Raw genomic sequence first — 21,264 nt, 5'->3', positions numbered from 1 at the left:
TCTAATTTGTCAACACCACAATAGAGTCAGGATCTCTACGTCCTCTTTGCTAGAAGAGAAGAAGATGAAAAAATTCACTGTGTGCATTGAGAGAGGGAGGGGCGGCCAAGCACCATGGTAGAGGACGGGATATTTTTTATTTTTGTGTTTTGTGATTATGATTATTATTTTTCAAATAATTATATTTTATATATATAGATATATATCTTGTTTAGATGATTAAAAACATTTCTAAATATATTCCATTATCTACAAGGTATATTTCTTTTTATTCCAAATAAAGAAATACCCAAAATAGTTAGAATTGCACTTTCCAAAATTGAAGTTTGCTAGCCATTTATTTCCTTCCATATAATTTTCCATGGGATTAAAATAATGGGCTTGGTTGATTTTTACCTTTAAAAATACAAGCCCAATGAATTTTTATTTAAATCTAATTTAATTAAAATCTATTTAATTGAGCCCAAGTTGTATTTAATCTAAATAAATACATTACCCCAAATTATCCTTAATATTTAATAAGATCCAACTTATTAAATTATATGGACAAGCCAAAATATAAATTAATACCATTAATTTATTCTTGGGCTCTTTTTCATCCAATGGATCTCTCTTTGTAAGTAATCCAATTACTTGTGGAATTAATTCCTTGTTCCTTTTAAGTGATTCGTGTGTGACTCTTTAGGTTCACATTTCAGGTAGACTTGTATTAGTGTCCAACACTATTATTAATTAAATTCAATTTAATTAATAATTCTATTAGAATAGGTGACCTGGAAGTCAATTACATTGGCATACTTGCAATCCATTCTAACAATAACTCGATTCCATATAATATTATTTAGTGAATAAATTGAGTATTCCCTATTAGCATTTCCTTTGTTGTGCTCATTGTATATATTTGCATTTCTTTTGGACATCACAATAAAGCCCATAGACCACTTTGACAACAATGCAGCAGTTGGACTGCATATTGGATGGCAGTCATGATTAGGTTTGAAATTTTTCAAGTCCAGGACCTCGAGAATGAGCATCGAGTGTCGTATGAAAACTTGCATTAAGTGCTGCATTCATTTGATGAGTGCCGTGTTTCATCAGCGAAAGACGTAGGCGTCTATGCTATCTTAGTACGTCGATTGGCCAGGTGTTGTAACGACTGAACTTACTTGTAGGAATAGTCATATGGAACCCCTGGAGGCTTGGTCGGTATGACTCGAATCCCCGGCTTTGATAGTGCAGGAGTAATCCTCAGATTAGAGGACTCGCGACAGTCACGTGCATACGATGATTGTATCTTGGATTTGTACGAGAGGTTATCGTGTCAAAGACATGGTCATGATAAGCCTTGTTCAGTGCAGTCAAAGAATGTAGCGAGGACGGTCAGTTTTAAGAATAGGATCTGTCCCCTATCAATACGTGACAGAGTTATCTCCTATGCACTTGGAGATGCATTTACGCTCTATGAACCTGTAACGACCGTCATTGATAGAATACAAAAAGAGGTTCCTATGTCGAGCAATTTGGCGTAACGCGATTCAAGTTTTAAGCAAAAACGCCTAGTTCAGGATGGGAGCCGACACCAAATTTAATTCCTTACACTAAGGTTAGGAGACGACAGACAAAAGGACCGTACTCGTATAGACTCGAGAGCCTAAAAGCTCACATGGATATTTGCCTAGTCTCTAGTGCTATGGACCGTTGTTAGATGGCCACCCATAGTGATGGACTATCTTGATCAAGTTTGATCGAGAATTATTAACTAAATTAGATTTAATTAATAATAATTTTTTACACTAGCCCAAGTCTAGCTGAGAGGTGAACCTAAAAAGTCTCACACAAATCACCGAAAAGGGACGAGGAATTAATTGAGAATTAATTGCACAAGTAATTGGATTACTTAAAAATGAGTGAGGTCCATTAGATGGAGAGCCCAAGGATAAATTAATAGGATTAATTTAAATTGAGTTCGTCCTTATTATAATAAGTTGGACATATTAATTAATAAAGACTTATTGGGCTCGTGTATTTAATTGGATTAATATATGATGGACTTAATTAGGTGGATTTTAATTAAATTGAACTTAATTAAAATTAGTTGGGCCTTGTATTTTTTATCCTAATAAAATCGGCCAAACACCCCTTAAATTAAGCACACTGGATAATCCTAGGGAAGAAATAATTGACTAGCAAATTTTCACTTTTGGAAGTGCTATGTTGGTCATTTTTTATTTGAAATAAAGAATATGTTGCCATGTGGATAATGGAATGTACCTAGATGCATTCTAGTACATCCATACAAGATATATATATTCTAATTAGTTATTTGGAATAATTAATTATTGCACAGTACATAAATGTTGGAATTGGTGATCAGAAAGCCAATTGAATTAGCGATTTTGAGAACCATTTAGCAATCTTTTCTAATGTGATATTATCTCAATGAATGTAGTAAGCATTCATCTGTGACACCATGTGTTTGTTGTGCTTACAATTTATGTTGAAGGTGTTTCAACGTCACAACAAATGCCCTAGACGAACTGAATGACCCATGTAGTTGGACTGCACCTTAGATGGCAGCTATGAAACCAACTTCTGAGGGTTGGTCTAAAACGTTTCAAGTTTAGAACCTTGAGACTGGGTATCGAGAGTCCTATAGTGACTTGCATTAAGTATTGCATTTATGTGATTAGTGTCGTGTTTCATCGGCGATAGACATGGGACATCTATGCAATTTTAATGAATTAGTTGACAAGGTTGTTAATTAATTGAACTGACTCGTGGGAATCGTCATATGGAAGCCTGATAATATATGCTTAGTTCTTGGACTTGAGAAATCATGGCAGTCGCATGCTCGATGCATACTTGAAGTCCAAGCCCACTTGAGAGAGGTTGAAGCAAGTTAAGAAGGAGTTGAAACTCCTCACCATGATGAACATAATGGAGTGGTTATTTCATCATGGTTGAAGGTTATATGCATGTGTGTGCATAGGTTGCCTTGGTGGCAACTTGGTAGTTATTGAATTTTGAATTCAATTGTATATAATATACAAAACTACGCACATATCCAACATAACCTATCACATGAGCCACAAAATTTTGCTCAGTTTTTCTTTAAAAAATATTTTCCTTTTTGTTCTATATTGAATTTGATTCAAGTTAGAACATAAAACAATCTAAAAGTATTAAACAATAGTGTTTGTTTGGAGTTCTTTTTCCTTCTCGCTCTTTGTTCTATCTAGCAATAGAACAAGAACTATATCTATTCCATTGTGGTGTGGATAAATTAGAGGGGTTCTAATTTGGATCCTAAAGTGAATGGAAGAGGAACGAAAAGGGAAACAACGTACGTTGTCGCTCATCTAAAGAAACAAAAGGTAAAGTTTCATGTTATATTTTTGTGCCTTTTTCTTTCATCCACTAGCCACATGTCTAGCATGCTTATTCGTTTGTTATTATGATTTTGACAAACACCAAATGCCTGGGAATTTTAAAGGGAACACCCCTTTGAACCGTTTTAATTTTTATTATTTCATGCTTCAGCTGCGTTCCCGGGCCATACTGATTCTTACAGTGGTATCAGAGCCCGGTTCGATTTTGTGGCTTTAGGATCAACATGTTATTATATGTTGAGAATGAACAATGTGTTTAATTTGATTTTGGAAAGCATGTTTTATGGCTTTGAGGCATGGTTATATGTTTAGAAAATATGTACTAATTTTGCTTTTAAATTATGGATATCTATGCATTTTCTGAAAATTGAATTTTCTGTAAATACATGATTTCATTTCAGTTTTTAATTGTAGAAATTAAAAAAAAAATTAAAAAACGGACTAGTACAACCCTTGCTACCTTGCTGGCAGGGAGCCAGCGTGCAGGTGCATGCACCGCGCTGGGCACCTGGGGCCGGTTGTAGACGGCCGTTGTTCCTTTTTTAAAATTAAATTGTGTCGTAAATTAATTTGAAAATAGTTTCCAAACAAATCAAAAAATTCGTATATTGGATGTATGGTCGATATCCATTTTTTTAATTGCATTATTTGTATGTTATTTTCTGTACTTAATTATATTTTTGGTATTTGATATTGTATATTTATTGTTAAATACCTGAATTTATATCAACGATTGGTGCAGGATTGACCACTCAGCTATGCAAGTGGAGTAAAAGACACATTTTGAAGTTTTTCCATGCCTCATGAGGGCACACTTTCAGCTCTAAACTTTCGGTCTGTAGCAAATGCTAGAAGTCCAAGATGGTGGTTTGGAACATCCAAGAGGGCAGGACACCAAATCCACACTCTCTTCTTTTGGTAAAAAGGAATCTAAAATCTAAATCAATCATTTGATCTAAGAAAAAAAGTACTAGTGTTTTATATCTTATATAAATGTATTAATTACTGTTTATTGGATAAATAATTGGGATGATCACAAAGCCCAATGGCCGAATGCATAATTTTATTTTATGTTGGGTGAGGTCTGCAAGTCTCTTTGTTTTAATTTCGTCTTTCATTTTTAGCCTTCAAATAATAAGGCTTGCTTTCTCCCTCTTTTTGTACTTCCCTCCACTTTTGATTGGGGTTTTCAATTTCAGTTGTAATGAGTGTAATTAGGAATATGGGGTTTCATTTATTTTGAACAAATGTAAGCTTCCAAGGAGATGAGGCCTATGCCTATTTTACGGAGCTCATGAAGGAAGAAGAACAAAGAGGAATGCCTAGTAGAATGATAATGGGTTAGTATTTTGTAATAGTTAGGCCACACTCTAGATTGACCATAGACTTACTAGGTGCTCAATGGGTCACTTAGGATTGGGCTTGTGATCGTCCAACAAGGGCGTGGTAGACTTATTTTTCCATGTGGTGTATGTTCTAATATTTGATGTATGATATGTTTGGAATACATTTATTTATACTCAACGATTAAAACTGATACATTCAAAAATCTTATAATGATGATGTCTCCGTTAGAACAAGATTAACTCTCACTTGGATGGTTCATGTTAAATATTAGGCCTATAATGGATTAAATGCATATGGTTTGATTAAATCCAGGCCTTCTATCCACAACAATGTGGTGCGGATGCTACTTTCACCCATTCGTGGTCTCACGAGTCGTGGCACGTTTGGAATGGAAGAAAGCTACACTATTGTTGTGAACGAATAGAATATACTCTTATTTCCCCATCTCACGAGTTGTGGGGGCAGCAATTGAGATATTCGTTTGGTTGATGGGTCGGACCTAACATTGAGTAGCATAATTCGCTTGGAGTCCTCGGGATCACATTAAGAGGCGAGGCAAAATAATTTGGGGATCTCATTGGATAAGAATGGTATAGGTTACCTCCCAGAAAGTCTTTTTCTGTGTGAATCGTAAAAGCGGGGCATGGGGAATTGCATTTGTGGACTCCAAGTCCTTTAGGAAATGAAAGCAATAAAAATGCGAGTGGATTGGCCCAAGAATACGGAAGGGGAAGCGGTAAATAAAAAATTCATAAATTAAAAAATGAATTAAACAAAACCATGATTCCAAGTGGTGTATGCTTGGAGTTTTCGGGCGTTCGATGTAGTTAATTAAATAAACAATAAATTAAAATGGGGCTTATGGTAAAATTATAACTAGAAGATGCAAGAAACGTAAATCAAGGATTACCTTTGCTTGATTTTTTTTGAACTTTCATTCGTTGATTCGTTCACTCGAGACTTCAACGTAGAAGCCCTCTAAAGAGAAGTCCAATCTCACCGTAATATTGGATCTCTTAATTCAATTTGCTAGAAAAGAATAAGGGAGAAAAGTTCACACCAAGTATGTAGGAGAAGGGGGCGGCCGATTTGGAGCTCTAGTGTAGGAGATTAATTTTTGTGTTGTGTAAACTTATTAGTTATTCTAAATAACTAATATATATACCTTGTATGGAAGTACTAGAATGTGTCTAGGTTCATTCTACAATCCATAAGGTAATGTATTCTTTATTCCAAATAAAAAATGACTAACATAGCACTTTGCAATATGAGCTGCACGAGGGGTGCACGCACACCCTGTGCATAGGTGCGTGCGGGGCCGCTGGGTTGCTGTCTGCCGACGGTTGGGCCGTTTTTTCATCATTTCTTCTAGAAGATTGGATTTTCTGATTTTTGCACATTTTTGGAAGGATATTAATTTTTCTAATTTAATTTTTTTAAAATTGGATTTTTTCTAGAATAAATTGTTTTAATTAATTTAGTTTGTTTGTGTGCATTGGATGCACGGAACTTTATCATTCTTTTAAATTGTAAATTTTAAGCTGGTTGTAATCTGCATATAATTGTATGCGTGATATTGTATATCATGTTGCCCTAGCTTGGTATATTAATTTTCTTATTTAGCACTATTAATTGATATTATGTTCTAGTTGAGTGTGGATGGATGATGACGGAGCCCTAGACTGAATGTATGTCCTTTAATTTTGTTGGGTGAGCCTATCTGCCCTTGTGGTTTATTTTTTCTCCTCTCTCCCATTTTGTGCCTTGGAATAATAAGGCTTTCTCTCTTGTCCACTATGTATTCCCTTGACTTCTAATCAGGGTTTCTTATTTCAATTGTACTGAGAGTAGGATAAGTTTTTCGATCAGGTATTACAATTTCAATGTTAAAGCAAACCCATGGAGATGAAGGTCTGCGAAGGAGGAAGGAGTTTCAAGGCCCACACATATGTTGATAGGTAAATCACTATTGTAATAGCATAGGCCACTTTAGACAGTCCTTGGACTCACTGCAAGACTCAATCTTGGACTCACTGCAAGCTCATTGAGTCGTATAGGTTGGGCTCATAATCATTCAACTGGGGTATACTAGGTTACATTGCATGCGATGCGTTTACTTAATACATTAAATATTTAATATTTATGCATGCAATGCTATTATGTGATGAGGTCTCCATTTAAAAATCAATATTACCTCTCACTTGGTTGGACCAAGTTAAATATTGGGCCCATAATGGACTTGGATCGAAATAGTTTTGATCCGTCCAAGCTTCCATCCAAACCAATGCGGTGAGCAAGGTACCGATACGCTAGTGTGGTCTCACGAGTCGTGGCACATTTGGGATAGAGAAAAGCTGCACCATTGTTGTGAACAAAGAAATTTGTTTACCGTTTCCCAATCTCACGAGTCGTGGAGGGCGACAAATGAAATGTGATATGGTTGATGGGTCGGGCCTAACACCGAGTAATATAATTAACTTGGAGTCTTCAGAATCATGTGAAAAGGTGAGGTAAAAGGTCTTGGGTATCTCATGGAATGAGAATGGTATTGGATACCTTCCATGAAGCTTTTGCCATGTGAACCGTAAACACGATGCATGGCAAATTCGCTTGTGAGCCCACTAGGAAATGTTATTCCCAAAATCCCATTTGAGAGCTATGGGATTTCGTATAAGTAGTGGGAGAGTTAAATACTAAAAACCAAGTCTTTAAGCTTATTCATAATATTACAATCTTTTGTTGATTTCTGTTGATTTTCTATTTCCTAGTAAATGTCTAAGAACTCTTTAACCATGATTATGGAGACTAACAAATTCAATGGCACAAACTATAACGACTGGCTGGGAAATCTGAGGATTGTCCTAGATTTAGCAGCCGGGGCTGTGTCTTGGACAAGCAGCTCCCAATGGCCTTGCCAGAACAGCCCTCGCTCGTATAGTGTGTCATGTTTGAGAAGTGGCTTGAGGACAACCACAAGGTCCGCAGTATCATATTGGCTTCGATGTCCAATGACATCCAAGAGCAATATGATAGGCTAGATGATGTTCGCTCGATAATGCTCTGCATGACGGAAGTTTATGTGGTTCCTGATAGGCATATTAGATATATCGCCACAAAAGCATTCTTCGGTACCAAGATGGCGCAAGGATCATCTGTGCAAAGTCACGGGGTTAAGATGCTATCCCTAGTGGAGAAGCTCAAAGACCTCAAAGCTGGCTTGACAATGACACGTACATTGACGTGATCCTTCAGTCACTTCCTCTGACCTACGACCCATTTATTATTAACTACAACATGAATGGACTTGAAAAGTCTATTCATGAGTTAATTAGTATGCTGGTCCAATACGAGGTGACTGTTAGAAATAGTGACAAGAAAGCTAATTGGATTGGTGATTTTTTAGAACCATGCAGCAATCTTTATGAATGTAATATTATCTTGATGAATGTAGTAAGGATTTATCTGTGGCAACATGTGTTTGTTGTGCTTACTATTTACGTTGAACGGTGCTTTAATATCACAGCAAATGCCCACAAACCAATTAAACAATGGGATGATCACAAAGCCCATTAGCCAAATGCATGGTTTAAATTTTATGTTGGGTGAGGCCTACGTGCCTATTTGTTTTAATTCTTTCTTTCGTTTATAGCCTTGAAATAATAAGGCTTGCTTTCTCCCTCTTTTTATACTCCCCCCAACTTTTGATTGGGGTTTCCAACTCTCGTTGTAATGAGTGTAGTTAGAATTGTGAGGTTTCATTTATTTTGAATAAATGTAAGCTTCTAAGGAGATGAGGCCTAGGCCTGTTGGATGGAGCTCATGACGGGAGAAGGACAAAGAGGAAGGCCTATTAGAATGATAACGGGTTACTATTTTGTAATAGTTAGGCCACACTCTAGATTGAACATAGACTCATTGGGTGCTCAGTGGGTCACTTAGGATTGGACTTGTGATCATCCAACAAGGGCGTGCTAGGCTTGTTTTTACATGTGGTGTATGTTATAATATTTGATGTTGATGTGTTTGGAATGCATCTATTTATATGCACTGATTAAAACTGATATATTAAAAATTCTTAAAATGATGAGGTCTCGATTACAACAACCTTAACTCTCACTTGGATGCTCCAAGTTAAATATTAGGCCCATAATGGATTAAATGCTAATGGTTTGATTAAATCCAGGCCTTTCATCCACAATAATATGGTGTGGATATCACCAATTCGTGGTCTCACGAGTCGTGACACGTTTGGAATGGAAAAAAGCTACACTATTGTTGTGAACGAATGGAATATACTTCGATTTTCCTATCTCACAAGTCGTGGGGGGCGGCAGTTGAGATATTCATTTAGTTGGGGTTGGGCCTGAAGCTGAGTAGCGTGATTCGTTTGGAGTCCTCGTGATCACGTGAAGAGTTAAGGCAAAATAACTTGGGGATCTCATTGGATGAGAATGGTAGAGGTTACCTCCCATAAAGCCTTTTTCCATATGAATCGTAAAAGTGAGGCATGGAGAATTGCGTTTGTGGACTCCAAGCCCACTAGAAAATAGTTTCCTGAAAACCCCACTTGAGAATGGTGGGCTTTTCAAAGAAATAGTGGGATGTGTTAATAACTGAAGACCAAGTCTTAAACTTATTATTTAATATTACAATAATCTACTAAATTTCTGTTTACATTTGATATAGATGTCTAAGAATCCATTTACTGCAATTCTTGAGACTAATAAATTTAGCTGAACAAACTACAATGATTGGTTGCAAAATCTTAGGATTGTCCTAGATTTTGAGAACCAGATCTGTGTTCTGGATAGATCTCTTACTCAGGCCTTGCCGAGAGGGTCCACATGCTAAGAACGTTTGACGTTCGAGAAGTGGCATGAGGACAATCGAAGGTACACATTATCGTACTTGTGTCAATGATGAATGACATCCAGAAACAGTAAGATAGGCATGATGATGTCCGATCGATAAATGCTCCGCATGAGCCAGGTTTATACGGTTCTGGACCAGCATATAAGATATACTGCGACAGAAGCATTCTTCGGTGCCAAAAGCATTCTTCAACCTCAGAAGCGAAAGGCAAAGGGGCCGGAGGCTGGAGGAGGAAAAAGGGTAAGATAGAATCAACTACTGCAAGCGCTCAGAGCGCTCCTGTTGCCTAGCTACGTATGGGCAAAGGGAAGAGGAACGTGGTTCGGCAATCATAGATTTCAAAAGGTGTTTGCATTAATTGTCGTGAAAGGGGGCAATAGAAGAGGGAGTGTCGCAAAGTCCTCTATAATCAAGGTATAATCTATTATTGAGCCTTAACATGACTACTACTATACTTCTTGGGGATTGGATACCAACTGTAAAGCTCATATCTGCAAATGGTTTGTAGGTGGTGAAAAGGGGTAGAAAATTGAAACTAACAGTTCTGAAACATTGCAATGGCAGGGCTTTTGCTACTGTGGTTAAAGGACTAGATAGTCTTAGCTATTAGTGATCATGTTAAGATAAAGTTGATAGCATATAATTGGGTAAACCTAGCATGATCAAATTATGCTTTTCCATTATTGGACAATTTGGATTACATGATTTTGATCAATGATGATTATTTCATTTGATAAAGAATGGTTATTCTTGTCTGCTAGATTTTTTACGTAATTATTTCAACACTATCATGTAATTAGATTATGAGTGCTCAAAACAAATGGTTAAAATGGATAATCAAGATAAACTTACAGATCAGGCATGCGAAGCTAGGTCATATTTCTCTAATTAGGATTAGGAAGTTGGTGAATTCAACAAGTCTAGAAATAGACAAGATGAGTCTACAAGCTTGCAAATCCTTCTTGAGAAAGATGAGGACCGAGAAGCACTTTGTAGGACAAAATGTGCTTGCTAATGGTCTATTAGATTGGATCCAATTAGACATCTATGTGTCATTGAATACACATAGCCAGAAGAGGGTTCACAAGGCTAAGGACCTTTGGAAGGTTGGGAGAATTAGACATGAAGTAGAGAGCCAAACTAGTTGCAAAATTATATCCTTCAATTGGATCGAGGTAGTGTGTATTTAGTGGGGGTTCTTGAAGTATGTAGCATAGTTTCCTAGTCTAGGATGGGAACCAACGCCCAATTCCCTTCCCAAAACTAAGGCCGAGAGATGGTCGTTGGAAGGACCATACCTAATGGAACACGAGAGCCTAAATATTCACACCAATATTCACTTAGTCTCTAGTGCCATGGACCGTTGCTAGACGGCCATCCATGGTGATGGGCATTTCCAATTAATGGTTAATTGAAAATAATTAATTAAATTATATTTTATTAATTATTTGAGTTGGACACAATACCTAATTCTAACTGAGTGTGAACCTAAAGAGTCAAACACAAATCACTGTGAAATTGGTAGAATTAATTTAGAATTAATTCGAGGAGAAACGAATTAATTTAATTGGATTAAATTAATTTAAGGAGAATATATAAATAATTGGATCATTTATTTACTAATCCATTTGGTGGATGGCTCAAGAATTAATTAATTGGGTTAATTAATTTTGGACTCAACGCCTTTAAATTAATTGAATTAATTTATTAGGTTTGACTTAATTAATTGATTGGATCAATTAATTAGTGTTTGGGCTTAGATTTATTTGATTGAATTAAATGAATCTTTGGACTTAGTCGGGCTAAAATCTTTGGACAATGATTGGGCTTGATTTAATTTGATTAAATCAAGCCCAATGTATACTAGAAGTCCAAGCCCATTTGGGGGAGGATTGAGCAAGTTAAGAAGGAGTTGAAACTTCTCACCATGATTAATATGATGAGTGGTTATTTCATCATTGTTGGAGGTTATATGCATGTGTGTGTATGTTGTCTTGGCGGCGAACTTGATAGTTATTGAATTTTGAATTCAATTATATGTGATATACAAAACTATACATATATCATGCATAACCATCACATGAGACACAAAATTTGCTCATTTTCTCTCTAACAAACATTCTCCTTTTTGTTCTATATTGAATTGGATTCAAGGTAGATCATAAAGCAATCCAAAAGCACTAATCAATGGTGTTAGTTTAGAGTTGTTTTCCTACTTGTTTTTTTCTTCTATCTAGCAATAGATCAAGAACTATATCTTTAGTGTTTTTGCTGTTGCGATGAACAGTTTGACGGGTGAAGGAGGCGGAGATGGTGGCGCGGTGGCTGGATTGGGATTGTTGTCGATTTCTTGCGTCGAGGAAGGTTTGCTCAATCCTATTTCTTGTCCGTGAGTTGGGAGGAGATGACGGCTTATGGGGTGCCAAGACAGTAGGGGCCAACCGTTGATGGTCGAGAAAATACGAGCATCTTCATAGCTATGATTCCACTCCGTGCATTGAACACGTCGGATTCGTTTATTAATAAATTCACTACTGCATTCAATAATTCTAGTCGTACAACGTTGATGTACATTGAGCCGAGCATGCAAAATGGTGAAGTGGTGATTCGACCATCTTTGAACATGATTCATTATGGTTCTAGACCGTGGAAGCATACGACTGTGGGTTGTTTTCTGCGTTAAAAATCATATTTTCACCACTTCAATGATTTTTCTCGATCCATATGGCCAGCGGTGAAGGTTATTGCGACTGCAAATGGATTTTATTTCTTCTAATTTCATACGATAGTTGAGATGGAAGAGGTTATTGAGGAGGGACCTTGGTTATTCCAAGCCAACCGATTGTACTGCAGAGGTGGGAATCGGGGATGGCATTGCGTAAACACAAACATACGCAACTTTCGGTTTGAATTCGATTGAGGCACCTACCTATGAAGTTCTGGACCATCGAGGGTCTTAGTGAGGTTGCTAGTGGAGTGGGGAAATTGTTGTACCATGATCCCATCACGAAAGCATGCACGAGACTGGACTTCGCTCGTGTATGTCTGATGCTTGATGTGTCCTCCAAACTGCCGAAGCATCTCGTCTTGTTAATGCCATACATTAAATTATAAAAGATAATTTAACAGGAATAGCAAAACTGAACTGAAAAGAGAAATTGGAATTTTATATTTAAAAATAACATAAAATAGTTAAACTTAACAAGAATCGTCCCAATTTAATAAAAATAATGCATATTTTCAAATATAATCTATTATCCTTTCGAAAATAACATAAAATTAAGGCACTTAAAAGAAATAATACACATGTTAGAAGAGAAATTAAAGATTTATCATGTATTTACACTTGATTGTTGACCCGACTAGTTCAATCAACCTAATACCAGATCGGACGGTTCATCGGTTAAACCATTATGGTCAAACGATTTTCATGAAAAAACTAATTTTTTTGGCTCCTCCGATTTTCTGATTTCAACTGGTTCATTTTGTGGCCGGGTTGGTGTTTACACGGTCCGATCATCCGGGCCGATTTGGATATTAAAATCTTGATTTGAATAGATCGTAGTTGAAATTTCTTTTAAATGACAAAGTCACATGACCGGTGAACAATTTTACTTATGATGAGTGAAATATTTTATCCACTTTATTATTTATTTATGATTTAACAGTTAAGAATTAAAATAAAACTTTTAAGATAAATTATATTTTGTTATCTGACTATACGTATTTTTGTATTTTAACATTTAAATATTTTTGTATGTTAATTTATCATCTCAATTTTACGATCATATATACCAATTTTTGCTCGAATTTTCTGTTGAAAAAACATCTTATACAGTGTACATCAGATATAAAACGACAAGTATTTTTTTTTTCAAATTAATATAACACTGTATGTGATACTATTTTAGCATAAGAATTGATCGCAAAATGATCATATATGGTAACTTATAAATTTTCTCAAGGTGAGATTGTAAATTGACATAAAAAAAGTTTAAATGACAGAATGCAAAAATAGGTATAGTTCAAATAATAAAATATAATTTACCTTATAACCTATTTAAAAGATGAGAAATTATTACAATCTACTTAAAATATGAAAAATTAAAGCGAGATACAAAGATAAAAATAATGGATTAATGAAGAAATATTACCTTAAATATATTATTGACTTTTAAGTTAGTTATAAATTAAATCTTCTGTCTTTTGTCAGGGAATTGAGAATTTATTATATTTAGAGTAACTAGCGTCGAAAATATAAATTGACTAAAATGCCTCTGCATATAATTGTTTTTTTTACAAATAACCATTTTCAATCAATTTAATTGTATTAATACTTTTTTATTTATGCGCATGTAAAGTTAATTCTTTTGATTATTTAATTATTTTATTTTTTAATTTTTATATAATTGAATAAATAATAAAAATTATTATATTTTCTACCAACACATAAAGATTTAGTGCATAAAAAAGCATCACGACCCTTTACATGCATGCGAATTTATGGAATTTCCTTTTATAGCACTGTGTTTCTTTGGAAGGAATATGTTGAAAATGTTTGAAATTGAGATGTCCTAAAGGATGAAAAAAATAAAAATTATATTTTACATTATTAACAATAATATTTTCTTGTGATGATTTATATCATTTACAACATTAGCCATCATTTTACGAGTCATTATTTTTCTTATTATTTTCAAGGAATAAATATCTTATAAATATCTACATCCATTTTACTATATGCAGTCTTTTTGCAAAAACAGAAAAATTAGCATCTCTTTCAGCCACAAATAATGATTTAGAGCATCAATAGAAACCACCCTTTTTTAAAAATAATGATTTATGGCATTTTGGTTGATTACTGCTAATCACAGACCTTGATTTTAAGGCTATCACTAAAATACTTGTACAGCGACTGAGCAATATGTTGGATAAGATTATTAGCTCATCCCAAAGTACTTTTATTCTTGATCGCTCTATTGTGGACAATATTCTGCTAGTCCAAGAACTCTTTACTGGTTACTACCAGCAACATCTTCCACCGAAGTGTGCTCTGAAAGTGGATCTACGTAAGGCATACGACACTGTTGAATGGGATTTCTTAACAACTGTGCTTTGAATGTTTGGATTTCCGCCCCTCTTTGTCTAGTGGATTGACGAGTGTCTCACTACCACATCTTTCTCGGTGTTACTTAATGGTCAACCACACGTGTTCTTCGCTGGTGCAAGGGGCTTGCGTCAGGGTGACCCGAAATCCCCTCACTTATTGTTAATGGTCATGGAGATGCCGCATATGATCCTTGACCAATTGATTGAGCAGGATTTGCGATTCACATTATATTGGAAATGTGAGTCATTAGGATTATTTCAGCTAGGCTTTGCTCATGACCTTTTATTATTTTGCAAAAAGGATGTAACCTCTGTTGGTGTCTTTAAGCAGGGATTGGATCGATTTGCTATGCTGTCTAGGCTACGACTGAGTGAGCAGAAGAGTTACTAGATTATTTTTCGATCGGCGCAAGGGTATCGGGATCAACTGCTTGAGGTGCTTGCATTACAAGAAGGGCATTTGCCGATGAAATATTTGGGATTATCGCTTCTTGCATCACGTTTGACTATTGCCGATTTTCATCCTCTGCTTACAAAAATTAAGATGTGTATCAAGGGATGGGAGGGCACAATATTGTCATATGTAGGGCGAATTCAGATCATCAAATCTGTACTTATGGCATTGAGTGTTTATTGGGTGTCTGCTTTCATATTCTCCAAGGGCGTCATCCAGGAAATAGAGAGGTACCTTCGGGGTTTTCTATAGAAGGGAACGTCTATCAGTGGTTATGCTAAGGTCGTTTCGAATGATGTTTGTCGGCTGGTTCTTGAAGGGGGCAAGGACTTTGTGATGTTGCCACCCTTAATCATGCGTTGATGTGCATATGTTTGTGTGATCTTATCCGCTATGGTCGGACATCTATATGCGAAGAGTGGATTTGTCATGTTCGGCTTCATGAGAGATCCATATGGACAGTTGCTGAAAGTGGGGGCTCGTGGTGTTGGAGGAAGCTTCTTCGCCTCCGTCCTCTTCTACGGTCTCTTATTGAGTATCGGATTGGTGATGGTGTTTCATTCTCTCTTTGGCATGATCCATGGCATAGCATGGGTCCGCATATTCTTTCATTTCATGATCACATATCGTGGAAGGGCAATAGTGTTGGCCGATCATCACTACATCCAGGAGGTGTTTGGAGATTCTACATCAGCTACAAGTTGTGCATGGTGGCTCTAATCAAATTCTGTGGCATACTAGCACTGGCTCCCCGACTGTAGCTTCATTGGTTCGCCTCCTATCTCCGTCAAGGACTAAGGTAGGCTGATTTTCACTACTCTTGGGGCCCTTCAAACTTTCTCGACACACCTTCGTGCTTTGGTTGGCTATTCTCGACAAGCTGTCCACATTGAACAAGACGTGGCTTTCTGACCTAGGCACCTCCTATACCTTGTGCGATGATGATTCTAGGGAGACACACAACCACCTTTTCTTCCGATGTAGCTCTTTCCCGGCACTGCTTGCTGTGATTCGACGTTATATGCCAGTTCCTTGGCCTAACCAATCTTGGTGTACAGATGTTACATGAGTTTCGACGAGATGGAGAGGGAAACACGTCATTAATGCGGCCTACAGAGCATTACTTGCTTCTCTGGTCTATCCATTTGGATGGAGCACAATCGGCGTCTATTCGAGAACGTACGCCATGATGCACGTACTCTTTCTATTACTATTCTCGATGATGTGAGACACCAGATTATTAGTGATGAATTACCATTTTCTATTAGTTCATGTGGTCTTTATCGCTTTGGAGAATCCCTTAATCTGTCAGTAAAGCTTAAAAATGATTTATGATTATACTGTACTCGCATATTTCTTTTGTTTAATAAAATTTATATTTATCGGGAAAAAAATTAAAAAAGAAATCAGGTGATGAAGTGATGATCATTTCGTACATTTGCACGTGCCTCTCCAAATTCTTTTATCTACTTTCATTTTCGAAATCTTAGTATATTTAATTCATAATGTGATCAATATACGTATACAAAAATTATAGTATTTTGGCTGCTAACCTACTGATATAAAATATTTTTATAAGTTGATATATTTTATAAGATGTTGAACTGTATTTTAATAATAAATTAATATTTAAAGATTTCGTATAAAATAAGAGGACAAAATTTATAAAATGTTAGCGATTTCATTTTTCTGACTAATTTTAAAAAAACTTGAACTAACTTATTAAAACTCTTATAAATTATTTTGAAGAGCTTATATTCACTGAAATACCGTCTTTAACTCAAAAGATAATTATTCATTTGTGATTTAATATATTTCCAACATATATATTCAAAATAAGTTGAATTTTAATCTAGGACTTAGAGAGTATTTGAAGTTAATTATATAAAAGTAATTAGTTGGTTGGACTAATCTCTATCGATTTGTATATAACTTTTGATTCTTTAGTTGTCACCTATACTTATATATGCTGTGTTTGAATGAATAGATTATAAAGAACAAATTTTAAATAATTTCATACTAAATGATTTAAAATTAATTAATATTTTATAGAATATAATTCTAAATAAAAAAAGAAATTTAAAATCTTTTATAATATGAAATTACGTAAGCAATTTAAAAAACAAACCTGATAGTGAGAGTCTTTTAGGACTTGACATAGGTTGGGATCAATTAAGTCAAGTCAATATGTTTCATGTACCCATTTTCTTACCCTTTTAACACTCCATCTTGATTAAGATTTTCGAGATTTTGGACTATAGAATATTAGTCTTCATAACACAATTGACAAGTAACAATAAATTAATTTGAGTACTTATTTTTCTTTTTCTTCTTCTTCTTTCACTTTTTTTTTTCATGGTTAATTGAGTATATTGTGACAAGCTCATCTAAAATTTGTTATAATTATGAACAAAATTATCATTTAAAAAATTACAAATACCCTCCTAAAATTAATGACCACCCAACAAATACTCTCTACAATGGCTAACAAATATCGCCTGATAACAAATATCACTGACTTTTTTGCATCTAGTTATTAAAATATATATATATTTTTTTAAAATAATGATTTATGGCATTTTCGTTTGATTACTGCTAATCACATGCCTTGATTTTAACATAAAAATTCAGTAATCTAAGAAAATATACTCAGGAAAAACTCCTTTTTTATTCATTGCATGAATATCATACATAGCATTTATGGCTATTTCCCATGATCTATTGTATAGTTTCAGCATTGGCGTCTTCTTTTTGTTCTTCCTCTGTGTCCTATTCTCCTGTCTTTGGGATAAAATATCTTTTGAAAAGCTTGCTCAGTCAGATCATTGAACTTGTGTCTGAAGCTTCGACAAAAGAAAAGTAGCCAGAGAATGCTTCCTAAGCCAACAACATACCCAAGTGCAACAGATACATAATCCCAATTGATGGCCTCGTCCTTTTGATGTGGATTAGGTGGTGGCATGTTGTCGTCTTCACCTGCATGCCTGCAACTTATGTTGAGAGGGATACCACATAGCCCTATGTTTCCTTGGAAGGAATCTGTTGAAAACGTTTGAAACTGAGGGCCGCTTGGGATTGGCCCGATCAACTGATTGTTGGATAGATTCAAGACCTCAAGGAATGTGAGGCCTGTAAGCTCTTTTGGTATCTCCCCTGTTAGCTGGTTCGTTGAGAGGTCGACTGACTCAATATACGTCAACTTACCCAATGATTTCGGAATTGTTCCTATGAAAGTATTGTGGGATAAGTTGAGAACGTGAAGAGCTCTAAGATCACCGATTGCATCTGGTATCTCCCCTTGAAAATTATTGCATGAGAAATCAATTGATGTAAAGATTGTCAAAATCTTTGCCAACTCCTGTTCTACCCCTTTTATTATTACTTTCACTGTTGCAAGGTAGTATTCAACACCAAATCCAAATCTTCTGTCGTAGTGATTGTAGTCACTTTCTAGGCGTGCGTCCTTTTCTAGCATCATTCCCCAAAAGCTCTTTGTGTACAGATAACCAGTGAAATTGTTAGAAGCTATATCAATGATTTGGAGATCTTTCCAGCTTCTGCTACATCTTACTTGTCCATGGAATCTGTTAGAGCGCAAGACAAGCACACGCAAGCTAGATGGCAGCATGCATGGGAAACCATCATAGATGTTGTTATTTCTAACATTCAAGACCTGTAACGATTTGCAATTGGCCAGGGACACTGGGAGCCTCCCTTCTAAATAGTTCTGACTCATATCCAAAATTTTTAGACTACAATAGATAGAAAATGTGTCCGGTATATGGCCACTGATGTTGTTCCCCCCAAGATTCAACACCGCAAGGTGCTCAACTTTATCCACCAAACAAGGCGGTATGCTCCCGCTCAATCTATTGGCAGACAAGTCAAGAACATCAAGTTGAGTAGCAGTGCAAAAGGATGTCGGAATAGCTCCACTTAGGCTATTGTTCGAAAGAGACAAGTAAATTAGATAGTCAGTGGAGTTAACAATGTTAGGTGGAATGGACTTTTCAAAGTTGTTATTAGAGTAATCTATATAGTTAGCATCTTGGGGTAGAGGGGGCAACTCCCCCTGGAGTATGTTTGAGTGTAAGTCCAGATAACTAAGTGAACTAGGAAAGTGGTATGGCTTCTGCAGACTAACCAACAGATTCGAAGAATGATCCAAATGGGTAAGTGCTCCATTACCAATTTCCCAAATCCAATTAGGTACTTCCCCAATTATCCTGTTGTTTGAGAGGTCCAACATCTGCAGCATGTATTGATTTGTAAGATCAGGAATATTATGTAGGTTGCAAGAAGCTAGGGCTAACCTAAAGAATAGCTGGGGAAACATTGAGAAATTTGTATTAGTGATGCTTGTGTCAAAAGATAAATTATTGTAAGAAAGGTCAAGCTCTATAAGACTGTGTAGCCTTTGCAACTTTCCTAGTTGAACTGTGCCATTGAAGAAGTTGCCAGAAAGGTCAAGAATTTCAAGCCTTTCTAGTGTGAAGAATGAATTGGGAATTTGCCCTTCCAGTTTATTATTGCTTAAATCTAGCACAAGTATGTTAGGAAAATGTAAAGTTGAAAATTCATAAACTCGACCACTTAACTGGTTGTAGGAAAGTCGAAGTATTTGTAGTGAAGGAAGACTAAAGAGACACTTGGGGATGCTCCCACTAAGTGAATTAATACTAAGGTCTACAGATTGAAGGTTCTTGGACATATAAAATGGTGGGATTGAACCGGTGAAAAAGTTCCAGGATAAGTCCACATGAATTAGCTTAGTTAGGGTAGAAATCATGGATGGAATAGGTCCAATGAAGCTGCAGAAGTTCGTATCTATCTCAGATAACATGCTAAGATTACCAATAGAATTTGGTAATGGGCCTGAGAAGTTAGTATATCGAAGCAACATAGTCCTAAGAGATGCATTTCGATGAAATTGTGGTATGGAGCCAGTGAGGAACACATTGTAGGATAAATCAAGATTCTCTAGGGTAGGTATTTGGATGATCATATTAGGGAATGAGCCTCTTAAATCACATCCACTGAGAGACAAGGTAGTTAGATGTGAGAAGTTAGCAAAGAAATTAAGAACTGCTGACGACATCTGAATGCCATCGAGATAAAGCTCTCTTAGCCCGGTTAGATTCTGAAGAAGCATCTTCAAATTCAGATCTTCAATTTCTAGACTGTTATAACCGAGTTTATATGAGAGATCAAGAGTGACCAATCTCCTCATTAGTGAAACTTCAATTGGAACCTGTCCACGAAAACCAGCATCTGATAAATTCAAATGCATCAAATGTTTGAGGTTGAGAATCCCACTTGGAATCTGACTTCCAAAGTCATTCCCAGCCAAGTTTAGCTTCTCCAGGTACCGAAGGCCGGAAAGACTTGACATGTTATGAATCCCACCCGAAATTCCCTCCCCATCGAGCTGCAAATTGATCACATGCCCCACACCATCACATTCCACACCGTCCCAGTTGCAACAATCTTGAGTCTGATTCCAGAGCACCAGTTTTAGTGATTGAGTGCTGTTGAATATAAGATCGCTCTTCAATTCAAACAACAAACTTCTCTGATCCTCCAGGCATTGGCTGTAAGCATTTTGAATAAAACAATTAGTTATGCAAAATATTGAAAGTATGAAGATGAAGCAGAAGAAAGACTGAGAATACAAAGAAATTCCCATAGTGAAGGATGGCTGCACGAACATGAGTTAGTGGCAGGTGGCTTTAAATTGACTTCCATGTTTCTTACACGCCGATGACTTTCAAAGTCTTTATATGGTGAGTTTGTTCTTTTAACACAAATTATTAATTATCAGTGAGTGTCTTATAAATGTAGAGAAATAAAAATAGTAGAAAATAACCAAATAGTGAAAATATCATAATTAAATTTGATAATCAAATGCAGAAATAATAATCATGGCCAAACAAAATCAATGTGAAAATTTAAATTTTTATCATGGTTAATTAATATTTTGTCATGATTTTTAGCTATAGTTAAAAAATATCATGATTTTAATTTAGTTATGATTAATATTTTGGCCTCACTTGTTATTTTTTACTATAAGATTTTTTTTTATTTCTTACAAAA

At 35.9% G+C, this 21,264-nt stretch overlaps 1 protein-coding gene across 2 annotated transcripts; it reads right to left on the bottom strand.

Moving 5' to 3' along the window:
- Positions 1 to 17,815: 17,815 nt before the first annotated feature.
- Positions 17,816 to 21,007, bottom strand: LOC105180151 (receptor-like protein 7). Of its 2 annotated transcripts, XM_088877220.1 has the most exons (2): positions 20,880 to 21,007; positions 17,816 to 20,762 (listed from the first exon to the last, which is right to left on the bottom strand). In XM_088877220.1, exon 2 carries the CDS (start codon positions 20,561 to 20,563, stop codon positions 17,903 to 17,905), a length of 2,661 nt encoding a protein of 886 aa, XP_088733346.1. In that variant the 5' UTR covers positions 20,564 to 20,762; positions 20,880 to 21,007; the 3' UTR covers positions 17,816 to 17,902. The 2 variants fall into 2 exon arrangements, with proteins under 2 accessions (XP_088733346.1, XP_088733345.1); XM_088877219.1 differs by lacking the exon at positions 20,880 to 21,007 and having other exon boundaries at positions 17,816 to 20,873.
- Positions 21,008 to 21,264: the final 257 nt, after the last annotated feature.

Source organism: Sesamum indicum, linkage group LG13, assembly GCF_026168435.1.
Source record: "Sesamum indicum cultivar Baizhima isolate 11 linkage group LG13, ASM2616843v1, whole genome shotgun sequence".
NCBI lineage: Eukaryota > Viridiplantae > Streptophyta > Magnoliopsida > Lamiales > Pedaliaceae > Sesamum > Sesamum indicum.
This window is presented reverse-complemented; position numbering and strand designations above follow the sequence as displayed.

Excerpts from the sequence above, each read along its gene's own strand:
- LOC105180151 (XM_088877219.1), bottom strand. The coding sequence starts at position 20,857 with ATGGGAATTTCTTTGTATTCTCAGTCTTTCTTCTGCTTCATCTTCATA.